This window comes from Scyliorhinus torazame, chromosome 13 (assembly GCF_047496885.1).
Source record: "Scyliorhinus torazame isolate Kashiwa2021f chromosome 13, sScyTor2.1, whole genome shotgun sequence".
NCBI classification, from domain to species: Eukaryota; Metazoa; Chordata; class Chondrichthyes; order Carcharhiniformes; family Scyliorhinidae; genus Scyliorhinus; species Scyliorhinus torazame.
The window spans coordinates 53,999,257-54,015,550 of record NC_092719.1 but is presented as its reverse complement, the minus strand read 5'-3'; the positions used below and the strand labels follow the sequence as shown (position 1 = coordinate 54,015,550).

The 16,294-nt window shown below is 45.5% G+C and overlaps 1 protein-coding gene across 1 annotated transcript in view; it reads right to left on the bottom strand.

Annotated features, from left to right (window-relative positions):
* The window catches only part of cog5 (component of oligomeric golgi complex 5), a 259,153-nt gene that overhangs the window by 213,676 nt on the left and 29,183 nt on the right, over nucleotides 1-16,294 (bottom strand). The window contains exons 5-6 of the mRNA XM_072471522.1: nucleotides 15,652-15,721; nucleotides 2,837-2,957 (exon numbers count right to left, since the gene is read on the bottom strand). Of these exons, the coding sequence (XP_072327623.1) occupies nucleotides 2,837-2,957; nucleotides 15,652-15,721 (191 nt within the window). The remainder of the gene's footprint in view (nucleotides 1-2,836; nucleotides 2,958-15,651; nucleotides 15,722-16,294) is intronic.

The following is a 16,294-nucleotide window of genomic DNA, read 5'->3' as shown; positions in this document are numbered from 1 at the left end:
AATGTTTTTTAAATATATTTTTTTAAATGTTTTCAAAGTTACTGTCAACTATCTGTTTCCTAGCACTAGATTTCTAATAGAAATGTGAAAGCTAAATATAGTACTCTCCGATCTCTGGCTTAGATACCTCTCTAAATTATAATTAAGTAATTATGTTTAATTAGTTACCAATGCTTAATTTTTTTAATTTAGTGTAGATTCCCAACCAGCCACTCAGGCCACAGCTTTTCTGTGATGTCACTTCAGTTTCCCCCCGACACACACAATTTGAAAAAGGTATAAAAGTAAAAATGAGTAAAAATCACTTATTTACCTTCCTACCTTCTGAGTGTCTTAGATGTTCTCAGGTTCTCTCCCTGAGAGAGACTGCTCCTCCTCCTCCGAACGGCTCCCGAAACTAGGCCGCGATCTGTTAAAATCTCCGCTCCGACTCGCAGTTCCCGCGCTTTTTAAATCTCCCGCGCTGTTTTCACTGTCCCGGCTCACTCAGCTCCCGCGCTGTTTTCAAAGTCCCGGCTCACTCAGCTCCCGTGCTGTTTTCAAAGTACCGGCTCACTCACCTCCCGCGCTGTTTTCAATGTCCCGGCTCACTCAGCTCCCGCGCTGTTTGCAAAGTCCCGGCTCACTCAGCTCCCGCGCTGTTTTCAAAGTCCCGGCTCACTCACCTCCCGCGCTGTTTTCAATGTCCCGGCTCACTCACATGTCAGATATTGATTTACCCTCAAACATCCGCCCCCAATCTAGGTTCTTCAGTTCCCACCTAATATTGTTATAATTAGCCTTCCCCCAATTTATCACATTCACCCTAGTACCACTCATCCTTGTCCACCAGCACCAGTTGCTTGACACCTATCATTCAAGCCTGAATGCTCTCCAGATTTTGCCGTGTATAGACATAGAACATAGAACATAGAACATAGAAACATACAGCACAGAACAGGCCCTTCGGCCCACGATGTTGTGCCGAACCTTTGTCCTAGATTAATCATTAGACCGCTTCAATACCTGAGGAGTCATTGATGGTGCTGAACATTATGGAATCATCAGCAAACATCCCCAATTCTGAGTTTATGATGCAGGGAAGGTGATTGATGAAGCATCTCAGGGTGGTTGGGACTGGAACACTACCCTGAGGAACTCCTGCAGCAATGTCCTGGGACTGAAGTGAGTGACCAGGTCAAAATCCTGGGGCTCCCCTCCTAATAGTACTATGGTTGTACCTACACCACATGGACTGCAGCAGTTCAAGGCGGCAATTATGGGTGAGTAATAAATGTTGGCCTATCCAGGAAGGCCATATCCCATTGAAAAATATAAAATCCTTCAACAACCACAATCATCTTCCGATGCGCAAAGTATGACTCCAACCAGTGGATAGTTCCACCCCTGATTCCCATTGACACTATTTTAGTTAGGGTTCCTTGATGCTACACTCAATCAATGTCTTGATGTCAAGGGTAGTCACTCGGTTCACAGGTTTAAGTGGCCATAGAGGAGCAGAAATCGAGCAGCGAATAGGTTATTGTTGAGTAGGTGTCGCTTGATAGCAATGTTGAGGACCCCTCCCATCACATTGCTAATGTTCAAGAGTAGGCTGATAGGGCATTCATAGGATAGAATTCCTACAGTGCAGAAGGTCATTCGGCCCATCAACTCTGCACCAATCCACTGAAAGAGTACCCACCTCAGCCCACTCCCCCGTTCCATCCCCATAACCCCACCCAACCTTTGGACACTAAGGGGCAATTTAGCATGGCCAATCAACCTAACCCGCACATTTTTGGACTGTGGGAAGAAACCAGAGCACCGGGAGGAAACTCCACACAAACAGTCACCCAAGGTCAGAATTGAATACTGGATCCCGGTGCTGTGAGGCAGTAGTGCTAACCACTCTGTCGCCCAGATTAATTAGCTGGGCTGAATTTATCCTGCTTTCCATGGAAGGCATATCTGGACAATTTTCCACATTACCGGGTACATGTTGCAATTGTACTGAAGAGCTTGGCTAGGGGTATGGCTAGTTCTGGAATGCAAGTCTTCAGTACCATCACCAGAATGTTATCAGGGCCCATAGACGTTGCAATATCCAGTGCCTTCAGCCGTTTCTTGATACCCAGTGAGCTGAATCAAATCGGTTCAAGAGTGGCACCTTTTATGATGGAGACCTCAGAAGGAGGCAGGGATGAATCATTCACTCAGCATTTCTGGCTGAAGATCATTGTGCTGGGATGTTTCTGGTGCCCAGGTCAATGTCAGTGGTATATCCCTTTTCATTCCTTTTCAACTTTTCTGTAGTTGTTTGTTGCAACTCAGTGACTTGCTGGCCACTTCAGCAGGCATTTAAAGGTCAACCACATTGCTACAAGTATGGAGTCACACGCAGAATGGCAGATTTGCTTCTCTAATGAACATTAGTGGGCTAGATGGGTTTTTACGACAATCAACAATGGTTTCATGGTCACCATTACTGAGGCTAGTTGTCAACTTTCGATTTATTAATTGGATTTAAATTCCATCAGCTGTCACGGTGGGATGTGAACCCATGTCTCCAGAGCATTTGCTGCTGGATTCTAGTCTAGTGATATGACCATTATGCCACCGCCTCCTCATTTGAGACGGTGGGGTTAACATTCACAAATATCAACGATTCTGAAAGGCTCATCTAACACTGACCCATACAGACTAACGTGTTTAAGAAATTGAGTTGATGACATTGCTGCAATTATAGCTGTAGTCTCCATCTCACAACAGATCATACTACAATGCTAAAAACACTAGTTGATAGAAGAAATGTTTTAGATAAGCAATAAGCAACATTTTGGGTTTATTTACTTACCCAATTCATTGAGACTCTGAGCAGCTTTCGTGATCTCCCTGCTTCCTCCCTGAAGCTGGCCTTGGAGCCGTTTACTTAGGTACAATATACGAATTATTCTTCGAAGTAAGTCACAGGCTGCCTGAATAAAAGTCAAGGATATTGGCTTGCTGAAGGTCTTGCAATCACTTCCTTGTAAATTCCACTTTTAGGAAGTTAATAAGTTTTCTTAAATTTATAAAAGTTCAAACTACACTGCTCATTTTAATCTTAAACGTACATGACATTAGTATCAAGTGTTTCTTTTGTTAAAAATGCAAACTCGGTTTAAACCTGGCTGTCTTTTGGGTTCCAATAATCAATTTCCAAAATTTAACACAAGAAAATTTAAATGACGAAACCTTGGAATGAGAAATGCTTTTTGACTCATCAGGCACTGTACTTCCGCAATTCATGGATGAATGTCTCAATCATAGACCCCTCTCGCAACCCCCATCATGGCTCTCTTATGTTCTTTTCCTAATTAGCAAGTAAATCAAAGATAACACCACAAAAACTCTTGATTCTCTTTTTCATCAGTTCAGAATAAGTTTTTTTGACCACAGATGCATTAATCCTTCCCTTCCCAAAGTAAAGAGACATATATAACCCCCCTCTGACTTCTTCTCTCCACCTCACTGAATTTGATTATTTTCCCACCATGTACAATGGTTGATCTGATTATCAGTAGCTATAGACCAAGCATAAATATCTTTGAATGACTTGTACAATATTTTTCAACAAGTTAGAACGTTCTAACTTTGACTGAAACAATGTTACTTGCAACATTACACTTGCTTGAACACAAAATGTAACACAAACAATGCATGTTGTCTTCTTATTTTCCAAACATTGAAGTCATAGGCTTTTAAAATTGTAAAGGATACTCTGAATGTCATTAAAATGAAAGGGTCAAGAAATACTTTCAGTTCAGTCACAACCAAACAAGAAAATTTGGTATTCTAAATATTCTGAATTTACTTTTGACTAAAATGTTTACGATTGGAGCCTTTAAATTTAACATTGGAATCTCAACAGAAAAACAAAAATATCATACCCACAATCTTCAAGGAATAACTTTTTAAAAAATATGTTTTTATTAGTTTTTCCTTTTATACATAAGAAAAAGAAAAATGAACAAATCTGTACAAGCCAATTGCAATTTACATAAGTCCCCAAAACCGAGTCTCCAAACCCCCCCCCACCACTGTTTTTGTTATATAGCAGATTTTCTTTATTGTTTTTTCACTATCATACATAGTAGGGTATAGAGAAACATATATTACTTTGTGGCAAGTTGCTCCTTTTCGACTGCTTGTATTTACAAACTTTCGGTTGAGCGGGCGCTGCGTAATGTAGGGCGTGGTCAGCATATGTGCCACCCTATTCTCTCCCCCCTCCCACTCCCTTTACATTGATGTTTGTGGTCCCTCTGTGGGCCCCCTCTCCCCTTTGCTCTATTGCTTGTTGGTTGCAAACAGATCCTGGAACAGGTTGGTGAATGGAGAAATTCCGACAGGTCGTACAGCCAGTCTGCAACTGTGGGTTGTGCTGATGATCACCTGCCGAGCAGGATTCTTCAGTGAGCAATTAGGGAGACAAAGGCAAGGGCGTCGGCCCCCCGCCCCCAATAAGGAGTTCTGGCTGGTTTGATACCCAGAAGACTGCCACTTTCGGACACGGTTCCACCCTCACCCCCACAACCTTGGACATTATCTCGAAGAAGGCTGACCTCGAAGAAGGCTGTCCAGAACCCAACAAGTCTGAGGCATGCCCAAAACATGTGGGTGTGGTTGGCCGAGCCTCCCTGGCACCGTTCACATTTATTCTCCATCTCTGTGGAGAACCTGCTCATTCGGGTTCCTGTTAGGTGTGATCAGTGCACCACTTTCAGCATTAGGCTAAGCTTTAGAGCTGGAGTTGACCCTGTTCAGTGCGTTGCTCCAGAGTCCCCACCCCACTTCAATCCCTAGTTCTTCTTCCCATTTTTTTCTGGTCTCGTCCAGTAGAGAGCGTGCCTTTCCCCACAGTCGCCCTAAGTTGCATGCGTCCAATAGTGATTGTCACAGCGCCCTTACTTATGTTTTGCATCCCTGCAAAGGAAGCTTTGACTTGCATGTGTTGTAACTCATTCCGCTGGTCAGTTGTAGCCTCTCTCAGTCACTTCTTCTGGCATTGTCAGTCTGTTGTCTGTGTAGAAGTAATTAACTGTCAGTGTCCCCCCCCATCCTGTGTCCACCTTTTGAAGATGGCACCCATTCTGGCTTGCGCGAACCTATGACTGTTGCAAATGGACACCACAGTGGACATTTCGGTCAGACTGAAGGGGTGTCTTAGTTGGTTCCACGTCCGGAGTGTGGCAACTACCACAGGTTTCGTAATGCTTGGCAGGTGGGGATAGGTGCCTGCTGTGGCCAGGGCCCGGAGGGACATCCCTGTGCAGGAACTCATCCTCCATTTTTATCCATTCAGCTTCTGGGTCCTTTAACCATCCCCTTACTCTTTCCGCTGTGACTGCCCAGTGGTATGTTGCATGTTTGGGGGGGGGGGGCAGGAGCCCCATGCTTCTTGTTCTTTGCATGACTTTTTGGGGGATTCTTGGATTCTTCTCCCCCCCCCCCCCCCCCCCGGCGCCGCCCCCCCCCCCCCCCCCCCCCCCCGGTGAGGATCTGAACATGAAAAGAAACCTGGGCAGTACGTACATCTTGGTCGCCTGCATCCTTCCCACTTGGGAGTGGGAGTGTGTCCCATCTCTCTCAGCAGGTCCTTTTTTACTTCCTCTACCAGATTAGCTAGATTTCATTTGTGAATCCGTGTCCGGTCGTGAGCAATTTGGATTCCCAGGTAGCAGAATTTGTTTGGGGCTTCTTTAAATGGCAGTCCCTCCAGCTCTGCCCCTCTCCCTTGCAGGTTCACCAGGAAGATTTCACTTGTGCGAAATCTGAGTTTGTAGCCCAAGAAGGCTCCAAATTCTTTCAAGAGCACCATGATTTCCTCCATGCTGCTTTGGGGGTTTGTGACATAGAGGAGCAGGTCATCCGCATAGATTGAGACTCTGTGCTCTCTGTCTCCCTCTGGATCCCCTTCCAGTTTTGCGCCACTTTGAGTGCAATCGCTAGTGGCTCAATTGCCAGGGCGAATAGCAGCGGGGACAGCGGACATCCCTGCCTTGTGACTCTGGAAGTACTTAGAGCTGGTGATGTTGATCTGCACGCTCGCCATGGGAGCACTGTACAGATGTTTTGCCCATGTTGTGAACAGTGTTCCAAGCCCGAACCGGTCAAATGCCTCTATGAGGTACTTCCACTCGACTTTGTCAAAGGCTTTTTCAGCATCCAGGGAGATGATCACCTCTGGTGTTCTCTCTCCGGATGGGGTCATTATCATGTTTAGCAGGCGCTTGATGTTCGACGTTAGCTGCCTACCCTTAACAAAGTCAGTCTGGTCTTCTGCCACCACCTCTGGTTTTCCAGTCCCCGGGCGAGGATTATGGCCAGTATTCTCATGTCTATATTGAGCAGCGAGATGGGTCTGTAGGACCCGCATTCTGCCAGGTCTTTGTCTTGGTATCAGTGAGACTGAGGCTTGTGCTAGGATAGGCGACAGGATGCCCCTTGCTCGCGTGTCTGTGAACATCTCCTGCAGGTGCAGGGCCAGTGCCATCATGAATTTTTTTTATAGTAGTCCGCTGGGAATCCATCCAGTTCCGGCGCCTTCACAGTCTGCATGGAGTTGATGCTCTCCATGACTTCTCCCAGTTCTAGTGGTGCTTCCAGCCCCTGCTTCCTATTCTTCGCCACAACTGGCATGTCCAGTCCATTGAGGAACATCGAGGAGATGTACAGCCCAATGGAAGAAGGCCTCCATAGAATCATAGAATTTACAGTGCAGAAGGATGCCATTCAGTTCATCGAGTCTGCACCGGCCCTTCAAAAGAGCACCCTACTTAAGCCCACACCCTCACCCTATCCTCATATCCCAGTAACCCGACCTAACCTTTTGGACACTATGGGGCAATTTAGCATGGCCAATCCACCTAACCTGCACATTTTTGGACTTGAGAGGAAATTGGAGCACCCGGAGGAAACCCAAACAGACACGGGGAGAAAGTGCAGACTGCACGCATTAACCAGAGGCCCGAATTGAACCCAGGACCCTGGAACTGTGAGGCACCAGTGCTAACCACTGTGCCTCCTTGAATGCGTGATTTACCTTTTCCGCTCTGATATTAGTCTGCCTTTGTTGTCCTTATTCTGAGCTATATCCCTCATCACTGCCAGCTTTCTCAGCTGGTGAGCCAGCAAGCGGCTGGCTTTGTCTCCGTGCTCGTAGGTCCCTCATGTCTGGCGGAGTTGGTGCACTGCTTTCCTCATGGAGAGCAGGTCAAAGTCCGTTTGTAGATTTTTCCTCTCAGTCAGAAACTCTATGGGCAGGGCCGACGAGTATCGTCAGAGTATCTCCAGTATGGAGTCGACTAGCTGTTGCCTAGCCGCCCTCTCTACCCTGTCTCTACATGCTTTATAGGCAATAATCTCACTCCTGATCACAGCCTTCAGCGCCTCACAGAACTTGGCAGGTGAGACCTCCCCATTCTGGTTATTGGTAATATATCCGTCGATGGCCTGAGATATTTTCTCGCAGAAAGCTTTGTTGGCAAGAAGGGCGCTGGGCACGGACTGTTTCCAGCCTCACATCCATGTAGTGTGGAGCGGGTTCGGAGATCACGATCATGGAGTATTTCGCTCTGACTATCCCTGGAAGCACCGATTTCCCCACTAAAAAGAGGTCAATGTGTGCATGTACCTTATGTACTTGGGAGAAGGAGGAGAATGCCTTCTCCCCTGGGTGTGTGAACCTCCATGGGTCCGCTGCCCCTATCTGCTCCATAAATGTGCTGAGTTCTTTCACCATGCTGAAGGTCTTCCTTATTTTGGCGTTTGACCTGTCTGTCTGTGGGTTCTGTATACAGTTGAAATGCCCTCCCATGATAAGTATCTATGTCAGGGATATCTACCATGGTCTTCTTAATAAACGTCATCTCGTCCCCGTTGGGAGCGCACACGTTAATCAGGACCACTGGTGCCCCGTCCAGTACGCCGCTGACCATGACATATCGTCCCCCTGGGTCCGTAAACGTCTTCGTCGCCGTAAGCACCGTCCTCTTACTGAGCATTATGGTTAACCCCCTAATTCTCATCCAGTAGCAGGAATGGTATGTGTGTCACACCCAGTCCTTTCTTACCTGCAGTCGGTCCTTCTTCCTCAGGTGTGTCTTTTGGGGGAACACTGTCAGCTTTCATACTTTTTAGTTGGCTGAAAACTCTGGATCTTTTCACTGGGCCGATAGTCCCCTGACATTCCAGGCGACTATTCTTATGGGGGGACCTTGAGGATGTGCACCTGCACTCTAGGGTTTCCCTTTGTTAGGAGGCCATCCAAAATGGGCGTGGTCATTGTACTCACCACGAGGCCGAGTCCCTGCGCTCCGGGGTTTCCTTTTGTCTAGGGGCCACTCAACATGGCAGTCAACTATGTGTACACCATGTGGGTGAGCCCCTGCACTCCGGGGTTTCCCTTCATTTGGGGATTCTCGAAAGTGCCCGCTGGCAGCGCCATCTTGCTCGCTATTTCCATGTGTGACCTGTTGTTGCTAGCTAGAGCCCCGCCCTCTCTCACCCCCGGGCTCCTGTCCCTTTGTTTCCCTGTGGTTCTGCACCTTCCCACTCCTACCAGTGTCCCCACCCTGTCTCTCCCCCCCCCCCTTTCTGCCCCTCTGCTTATCACCCACTTGTAATGTTTACCCCCCCACCCCGTACTTTTTCCTGTGCCCCGCAGCCTTCACCCCCTCTTTTCTGTGCCTTAGCTTTCGGTTTCAGAAGGAGGTGGTACAGTCCCGTGCAAATTGCCTTTCATTCTCTCCGTCGTCTCTGGGCAACGGTTTCACCTCGGTTTCTGCTGCTGCTGCTTTCCCAAACCATTCTTTTGGATAACTCGCCCGTTTCTGTAAGGACCGTAAAATAGTGCTTCTTGCCCTGGAAGTTACCCATAGCTTGGCTGAGTATAGCATCGCAAACTTCACCCTGCTTTTGTACAGGGCCGGCTTCGCTTTGTTAAACTCGGCCTGGCGCTTGGCCAGGTTTGCTCCAATTTCCTGATATATTCGTATCTGGTGTCCCTTCCAGTTGCAGGTTTTCATCTGCCCACATCAGGATTCTCTCCCAGTCTTGATACCGGTGCATCTTCGCAATTATTGCCCTCTGTTGTTCCCCAGTCCTGTGTTTTGGCCAGAGCGACCGGTATGCCCTATCTCTGGCGGTCTGGGGAAGTTGTCACTCCCCACCAGGTTTCCCAGCATCTGGGCCATGTCATCTGTGGGATTCCTGCCTATGGTTCTCTCCGACAGTCCCACTATTCTGAGATTCTGGCGCCTCGACTGGTTCCCTTCGGTCATCCACCTTCCCCTTAAGGTTTTTCAAGGTCTCCACCAACCTTGCTATTTCTGCCTCCGGGGCGACGATCCGATCACTCTGGTCTGTGGAGGCCTTTTTTAGCTCCGATTGTGCTCCCCTAGGTCTCTTTGTCGAGGGCCGCGCTTCTGTGACCGTCATCTTGACCCGCTGCTTGGATTCCAAGCCTTATGTCCTACTTGAGCTCCTTTAGCTCTCTGATCAGGAACTTCCAGCAAGGGGGAGTTCCTTGAACGGCTTGTTGGCTCCTCTCCTTCAGGTGCTGCCGGGGCTTCCTCACCTCGTGGGTCTGCCGTCTCACTCGCCGGTTTCTCCAGGCTCCTGCTGCCTCTCGTTTCCATGTGGCTGTTGTTCGGTATTTTAGCAAATATCATATCTTCGCTGTAGGTTGAAGAGGGTGATGAGGGGATGCTTTTTTCCTCTTTCTGGGGGGCTATTTCAGATAAAATTGCCTTAATTCAATTTGCCAGGAGGAGAGCCACCTTCCATGCATCCACTCAGCACATCCCCATCACCAGAAGTCCTTCAAAGGAATTACATGGTGCAATGGGCTGATCAAAATGTTTGGCTCTTAAAGAACATGGGTTATCGAAGTAGAGATAAAGTGTCTTCCAACAGGGCAGCACGGTGGTGCAGTGGTTAGCACTCTGCCTCACAGTGCCGAGGTCCCAGGTTCGATCCCGGCTCTGGATGAGTGTCCGTATGGAGTTTGCACATTCTCCCCGTGCTTGCGTGGGTTTCGCCCCCACAACCCAAAGATGTGCAGGGTAGGAGTATTGGCCACGCTAAATTGCACCTTAATTGGAAAAAATTAATTGGGTACTCTAAATTTATCAAAATAAAATGACTTCCAACAAATACATTTTCACAGATTTCATATTCATCATACTGAAAAAAGATTGATCTTTAAGCAATTGGCGGCCATTAAAATGCTAACACTTGTAGTGTCACTCTTTTAATTTTTTTGCTGTCCGAAACATTTCCCGATAGTATTCTGGGCTTTAATAAAATATACTGGTTAGACCTCAGCTGGAATATTGTATACAGTTATGGGTGCCACATCATCGGGAGGATGTGAACACATTGGAGTGAGTGCAAAAGAGATTGGGACTGTTCTCCTTGGAGAGAAGGCCAAGAGATTTTATATAGATGTTCAAAATCATGAGGGCGCTGGACAGAGAAGATCGGGAGAAACTGTCCCCGCTCTTAAATTGATCAAGAATGAGAGGGCACAGATTTAAAGTGATTCACAATGAAAAGAAAATGTGATGTGAGAAAAAGCTTTCACATGAGTGGTTCGGGTCTGGAATGCAATGTCTGGAAATGTAGTGGATGTAAAAATAGAAACATAGAGGATTGAAGCAAGAAGAGGCCATTCGTCCCTTCGAGCCTGCTCCACCATTCATTATAATCATGGCTGATCAGCAAGATCAACACCCTGATCCCGCCTTCCCCCCATATCACTTGATCCCTTTAGCCCCAAGAGCTATATCTAATTCCTTCTTGAAATTACACGTTTCCACCACCAACACATCCTGTGTACCATCAACTACTTTCTGTGGTAGCAAATTCCACAGATTCAACACTCTCTGGGTGAAGAAATTTCTCCCCACCTCAGTCCTAAAAGGTTTACCCCTTATCCTCAAACTATGACCCCTAGTTCTGGACTCACCCCACCATCGGGAACATTCTTTCTGAATCTATCCTGTCTCCGCCTGCTAAAATCTTGTAAGTTTCTGTGAGATCCCCTCTCACTCTTCTTAACTCCAATGAATATAATCCTAACCGATTTAGTCTCTCCTCATATGACAAACCCGCCATCCCAGGAATCAGCCTGGTAAACCTTTGCTGCACTCCTGCCATAGCAAGAACATCTTTCCTCAGGTAAGGACACCAAAACTACATACAATATTCCAGGTTTGGCCTCACCAATGCCCTATACAATTGCAGTAAAACAAATCTATACAACTCTATACCCAAATCCTCTTGCTATGAAGGCCAAAGTACCATTTGCCTTCTTTACTGCCTGCTGCACCCACGCGGTTACTTTCAGCGACTGATGCACGAGGACACCATACTCTCGCAGAGTATCCAACTCTCTCAATTTACACCCATTCAAATATTAATCTGCCTTCCTATTTTTGCTACCAAAGCGATAACCTCACATTTATCTACATTATACTGCATTTGCCATGCATGCGCCCATTCACTCAGCCTGTCCAAATCCCACTGAAGCATCTCTTCATCCTTCTTACAGCTCACCCTCCCACCCAACTTTGCATCATCTGCAAATTTGGAGATAATATATTTAGTTCCTTGTCAAATCATTAATATATAATGTGAACAGTTGGGCTCCGAGCAGGTACACCACTAGTCACTGCCTGCCAATCTGAAAAAGGCTCATTTATTCCAACTTTTTGCTTCTTGTCTGCTAACCAGCATCTCAAGACACTACCCGCAATCCCCTGCGCTTTAATTTTACATATTAATCTGCTATGTGAGACTTTGTTGAAAGCCTTCGGAAAGTCCAAATAAACCACTTCACTGGTTCTCCCTGGTCAACTCTACAGGTTACATCTTCAAAGAATTCTAGATTTGTCAAGCATGATTTTCTTTTCCTAAATCCATGCTGACCTTGTCTGAACCACCCATTGTTGAATTCCACAATCAACATCCTGGGGGTTACCAGTGACCAGAAACTTAATTGGACCAGCCATATAAATACTGAGGCTACATGAGCAGGTTGGAGGCTGGGAATTCTGAGGAGAGTAATTCATCTCCTGACTCCCCAAAGCCTGTTCACTAGCTTTAAACCACCAGTCAGGATTGTTTCAGAATACTCTACAATTACTTGGATGAGTGCAACACTCAAGAAGCTCGATATCATCCAGAACAAAGCAGCCCAACATCCCATCCAGGAAGTTAAATCTTCATTCCTTCCACCACCAACACATCCTGTGTACCATCTACAAGACGCACTGCAGCAACTCACCTAGGCTCCTTTGACAGCAGCTTCCAAACCTGCGACCTCTGCCACCCATTAGAACGATAGAAGATGCACGGGAATACCACGATCTGCGAGTTCCCCTCAAAGCCACACATCATCCTAACTTGGAACTAGATTATTGTAGCTGTCAAAATCCTGCAATTCCTTTACCAGCAGCACTGTAGTCATACCCGCACCAGATGAACTGCAGCTCTACAAGAAAATTGGTCACCACCACCATCTCAATGGCAATTAAGAATGGGCAACAAATACTGGCCTTGCCAGCGACACCTACATCCCAGGAAAGATTTTTTAAACTATTAAAATGCCTTGATTAAATTAGTGCATCTGGACATTGTTGCGGTGCACAAGGAAGGTACAGAGTAATCAAAAATGAACAGTCTGGATTTTGCTCTCAGAAGGAAAATTGTGGCTTTGAGATTGCAAAATGTTTTAAGGCTCAAAAAAATGCACACACTTTCACCAATTTTGACAACATCTCATAACTTCATGAAACAGGAAACTACAAGTGGCAAAGTTTTGCACATGTCCGAGATGTGTGCTCTAACTATACTGAGGGGCATATGAAAGACTCACTGAAATCTCTTGTAAAATGGGAGTGATGGTGGGAGAAGTTTTAAATGCAAGAATGCAAAAACTTGCACTTTTGTAGGATATATTGAATACACTTGCAATTTAAGGTACACCATGTTTGAACCTGTGTGACAAAAAGTAATTGAATATATTGGTCATTGTCCTATACGGAAGTATATTTTTAAATTGTAGGTTGTTTATTTGAATTGCCAGCATTTTTTGTAACTTTAGCAGCTTTATTAAAGCTAACTTTTCACGAGTTTCCAGAAGATTGGATGATCACATCACTGCAATGAGTGCAGCCAAAAAGGGACAGAAGAAAATCCCCAGAGATAATGTCACAAAAATGTTTAATAAATTGCTCTTACAACTCCTTTCCTTTCTCCGCAATGTAAGTAACATATCTCTTGGGTGGAGCCGTCAGTTCAGATTATTTGGAGTCAACAGAAGTGCTCGCATCCAGCATGCACCTCGCAAACTTTACTTCGTCTTTGGCAATAAGATCAAAACAATAATGCTTTGTTGGGGTATGGGGGTTGCTTCAAATTGCATTACAAATAATCTTTATTTACATTATAGTAAATCTGCCAAAAGATTTCCTATCTACAAGGTCATTATAACAGAAAATGCACGATCAATTTAACCTATTATTTGTTTAGAAGTAACCCTATTATAGAACAATAGAATGATAGGGGCAGCACGATGACAAAGTGGTTAGCATTGCTGCCTCACTGCACCAAGGACCCGGGTATGATCCCAGTCCTGGGTCACTGTCCTTGTGGAGTTTGCACATTTTCCCTGCGTCTATGTGGGTCTCACCCCCACAACCCAAAAGGATGTGCAGGGTAGGGGGATTGGCCATGCTGAATTGCCCCTTAATTGGAAAAACACAATTGGGGGTACTCTAAATTTATTTAAAATGAGAATAATAGAATGGTTACAGCACAGGAGTGGAGTTAATTATAGACCCATAAAGGTAAGCCCTCCCTCTCATTCCCAGAATGACAATATAGCTCCCCGTGTCGTCAGCTTCCACCCCACCAACCTCCACATTCAACAGATCATCCTCTGCTGTTTCTACCAACCCCCCCACCCCCCACCCCGTGTGATGCCATCACCAAATATATCTTAACTCTCCTTTTAGCATTCCAAAGTGACTGCTTCCTTTGCGACACCCCGATGCACTCCACAATCACCCAAACACATTTCCAGGTGAAACATATTAGGGCTTACATGTACTTCTTTCAATTTAGGATAGTGTATCTGCTGCTCACAATATAGTCTGCTCTGCATTGGAGAGGCTAAACACAGATTGGATTACTGTTTTGCACAATACCTCCAATATGTCCAAAAGGACAACCCCAGGTTTCCAGTGGCCTAACATTTCAATTCTCCACTTTTATCTCCTGCTTCCCTTTCTGTCCTTGGCCTACTGCAGTGATTCAATGACGCTCAATGTAAGCTCAACGAATAGCACCTCATCTTTTGATTGAGTACTTTACAGCCTTCCAGACTCAGTTCAACATTTTCAGACTCTAATCTCTGGCCCCATTTGTTTCCTTTTATTTGCAGGATGATGCATGGCCTGCTGATTATTTCCACTATTTTCTGCTTTAATGTGTCCTTCCACTCCTTGGTATCATGTAGTCTATGATCTGCAACTCCACTGCAATACCATGTTCAATATCCCATCATCTAAATGCTACTCACACTTAAAATGCCGTTGATTTCTCCTTTTGAGAAATGTAGCGGCATACATCTATCCGAGTCTGGCTCAGTCGTTTACAGTTTCATACGAGGTATTTCAAGACCATTCATGAGGTATGTATGTTGTACCAAATTTCATCTGCCATTGTATTGGCCACATACATATTCAATTATCATTTTCCCACTGTCTCCTCCATTTCCATTCCATACAATCATAGAATTTACAGTGCAGAAGGAGGCCATTCAGCCCATCGAGTCTACACCGGCCCTTGGAAAGAGCACCCCAGTTAATCTCAAGCCTCCTCCCTATCCTCGCAACCCCACCTAACCTCTTTTAGACACTAAGGGCAATTTAGCATCGCCAATCTACTTAACCTGCACATCTTTGGACTGTGGGGGAAACCCGGAGCACCGAGAGGAAACCCACGCAGACACGGGGAGAAAGTGCAGACTCCGCACAGACAGTGACCCAAGCCAGGAATCGTACATGGGACCCTGAAGCTATGGAGCCACTGTGTTAACCATTGTGCTTCTCTCTCCCAATATAATTTCATGAGCAAAATTAGCCACTTTCTGTCGAGTTTCAGAATCCAGATAATTTACGGTCAGATAGTTTATTACATTACAGGTGTTATACAAGTTGTTGTTCTTGTTTGCAAAAGCAAACAGTAGCGACCCAAACACAGAACCCACTCAGTTTTCCACTCACCAAACATGACTCATACTCAGTGTTTCTATCCTTCAGTCAATTTCTTATCCATTCTGAAGATTTGCCCTGAAACCTGCAGCTTTGAGTATAACCTGAGGAAGGAGAAGTGCTCCGAAAGCTAGTACTTGAAACAAATCTGTTGGACTTTAACTTGGTGTTGTAAGACTTCTTACTGTGCTCACCCCAGTCCAACACCGGCATCTCCACATCTTGAGTATAACCAACAGACTGTTGTCAGAATTTGTTACCTGGGAGAGGGGGGACATCTAAAAGCCCCCAAGGTTTATGATCAAAGTATATCTCTTATGTACAGGTGTACATTAATATAGTGTACCTGTAATCTGGCCAACTGTGCAGTCCGAGCAACAATCTTGTTATATGGGTCAACAATTTTTCCTCTGATCCTGTTAAAAAGGGAAAAAGAAATCAAACAACCAAATGTGTGAATGATCAAGTTCACAGGACGTTTTGTGCAGAACTGAGAATTATACATTATGAGGTTGTTATATTCTAGCAGCTTACACTCCAGGTATTTGAAATAAGATTTGATTCTAAAGAGCGCAGGAAATAGAGCTGGGGTAGGCCATTCAGACTTTCAGGCCTATTCCGCCATTCATTGGGCCGCATTTTGCGGTGACATTAATGGCGACACATTCAACATTTGCCACAACGGAGTGCTGGAGAGGCCTCACAACTTCTGCAGTAAACCTTTGTTGGGCACAAACTCAAAAGTTGCGAAGGGCCAACCAATATTCGTCCCAAAGGTTTGCTATTTCAAACACAAGCATGAAATCAGTGCAAATCTGCGCTAATGGCCCACTAATTAAGAATTAATTACACTTTTTAAATTTTAGACTTGTTTTTCCAGGTGCAAGGTGCTTCCGAAAATCACCCTGTAACCTTCCATATTCCAGGGAATGCAAGCTTGGTTTATGTGATCTCTCCTCAGAATTTAACCATAACATAGTGACAAAGGA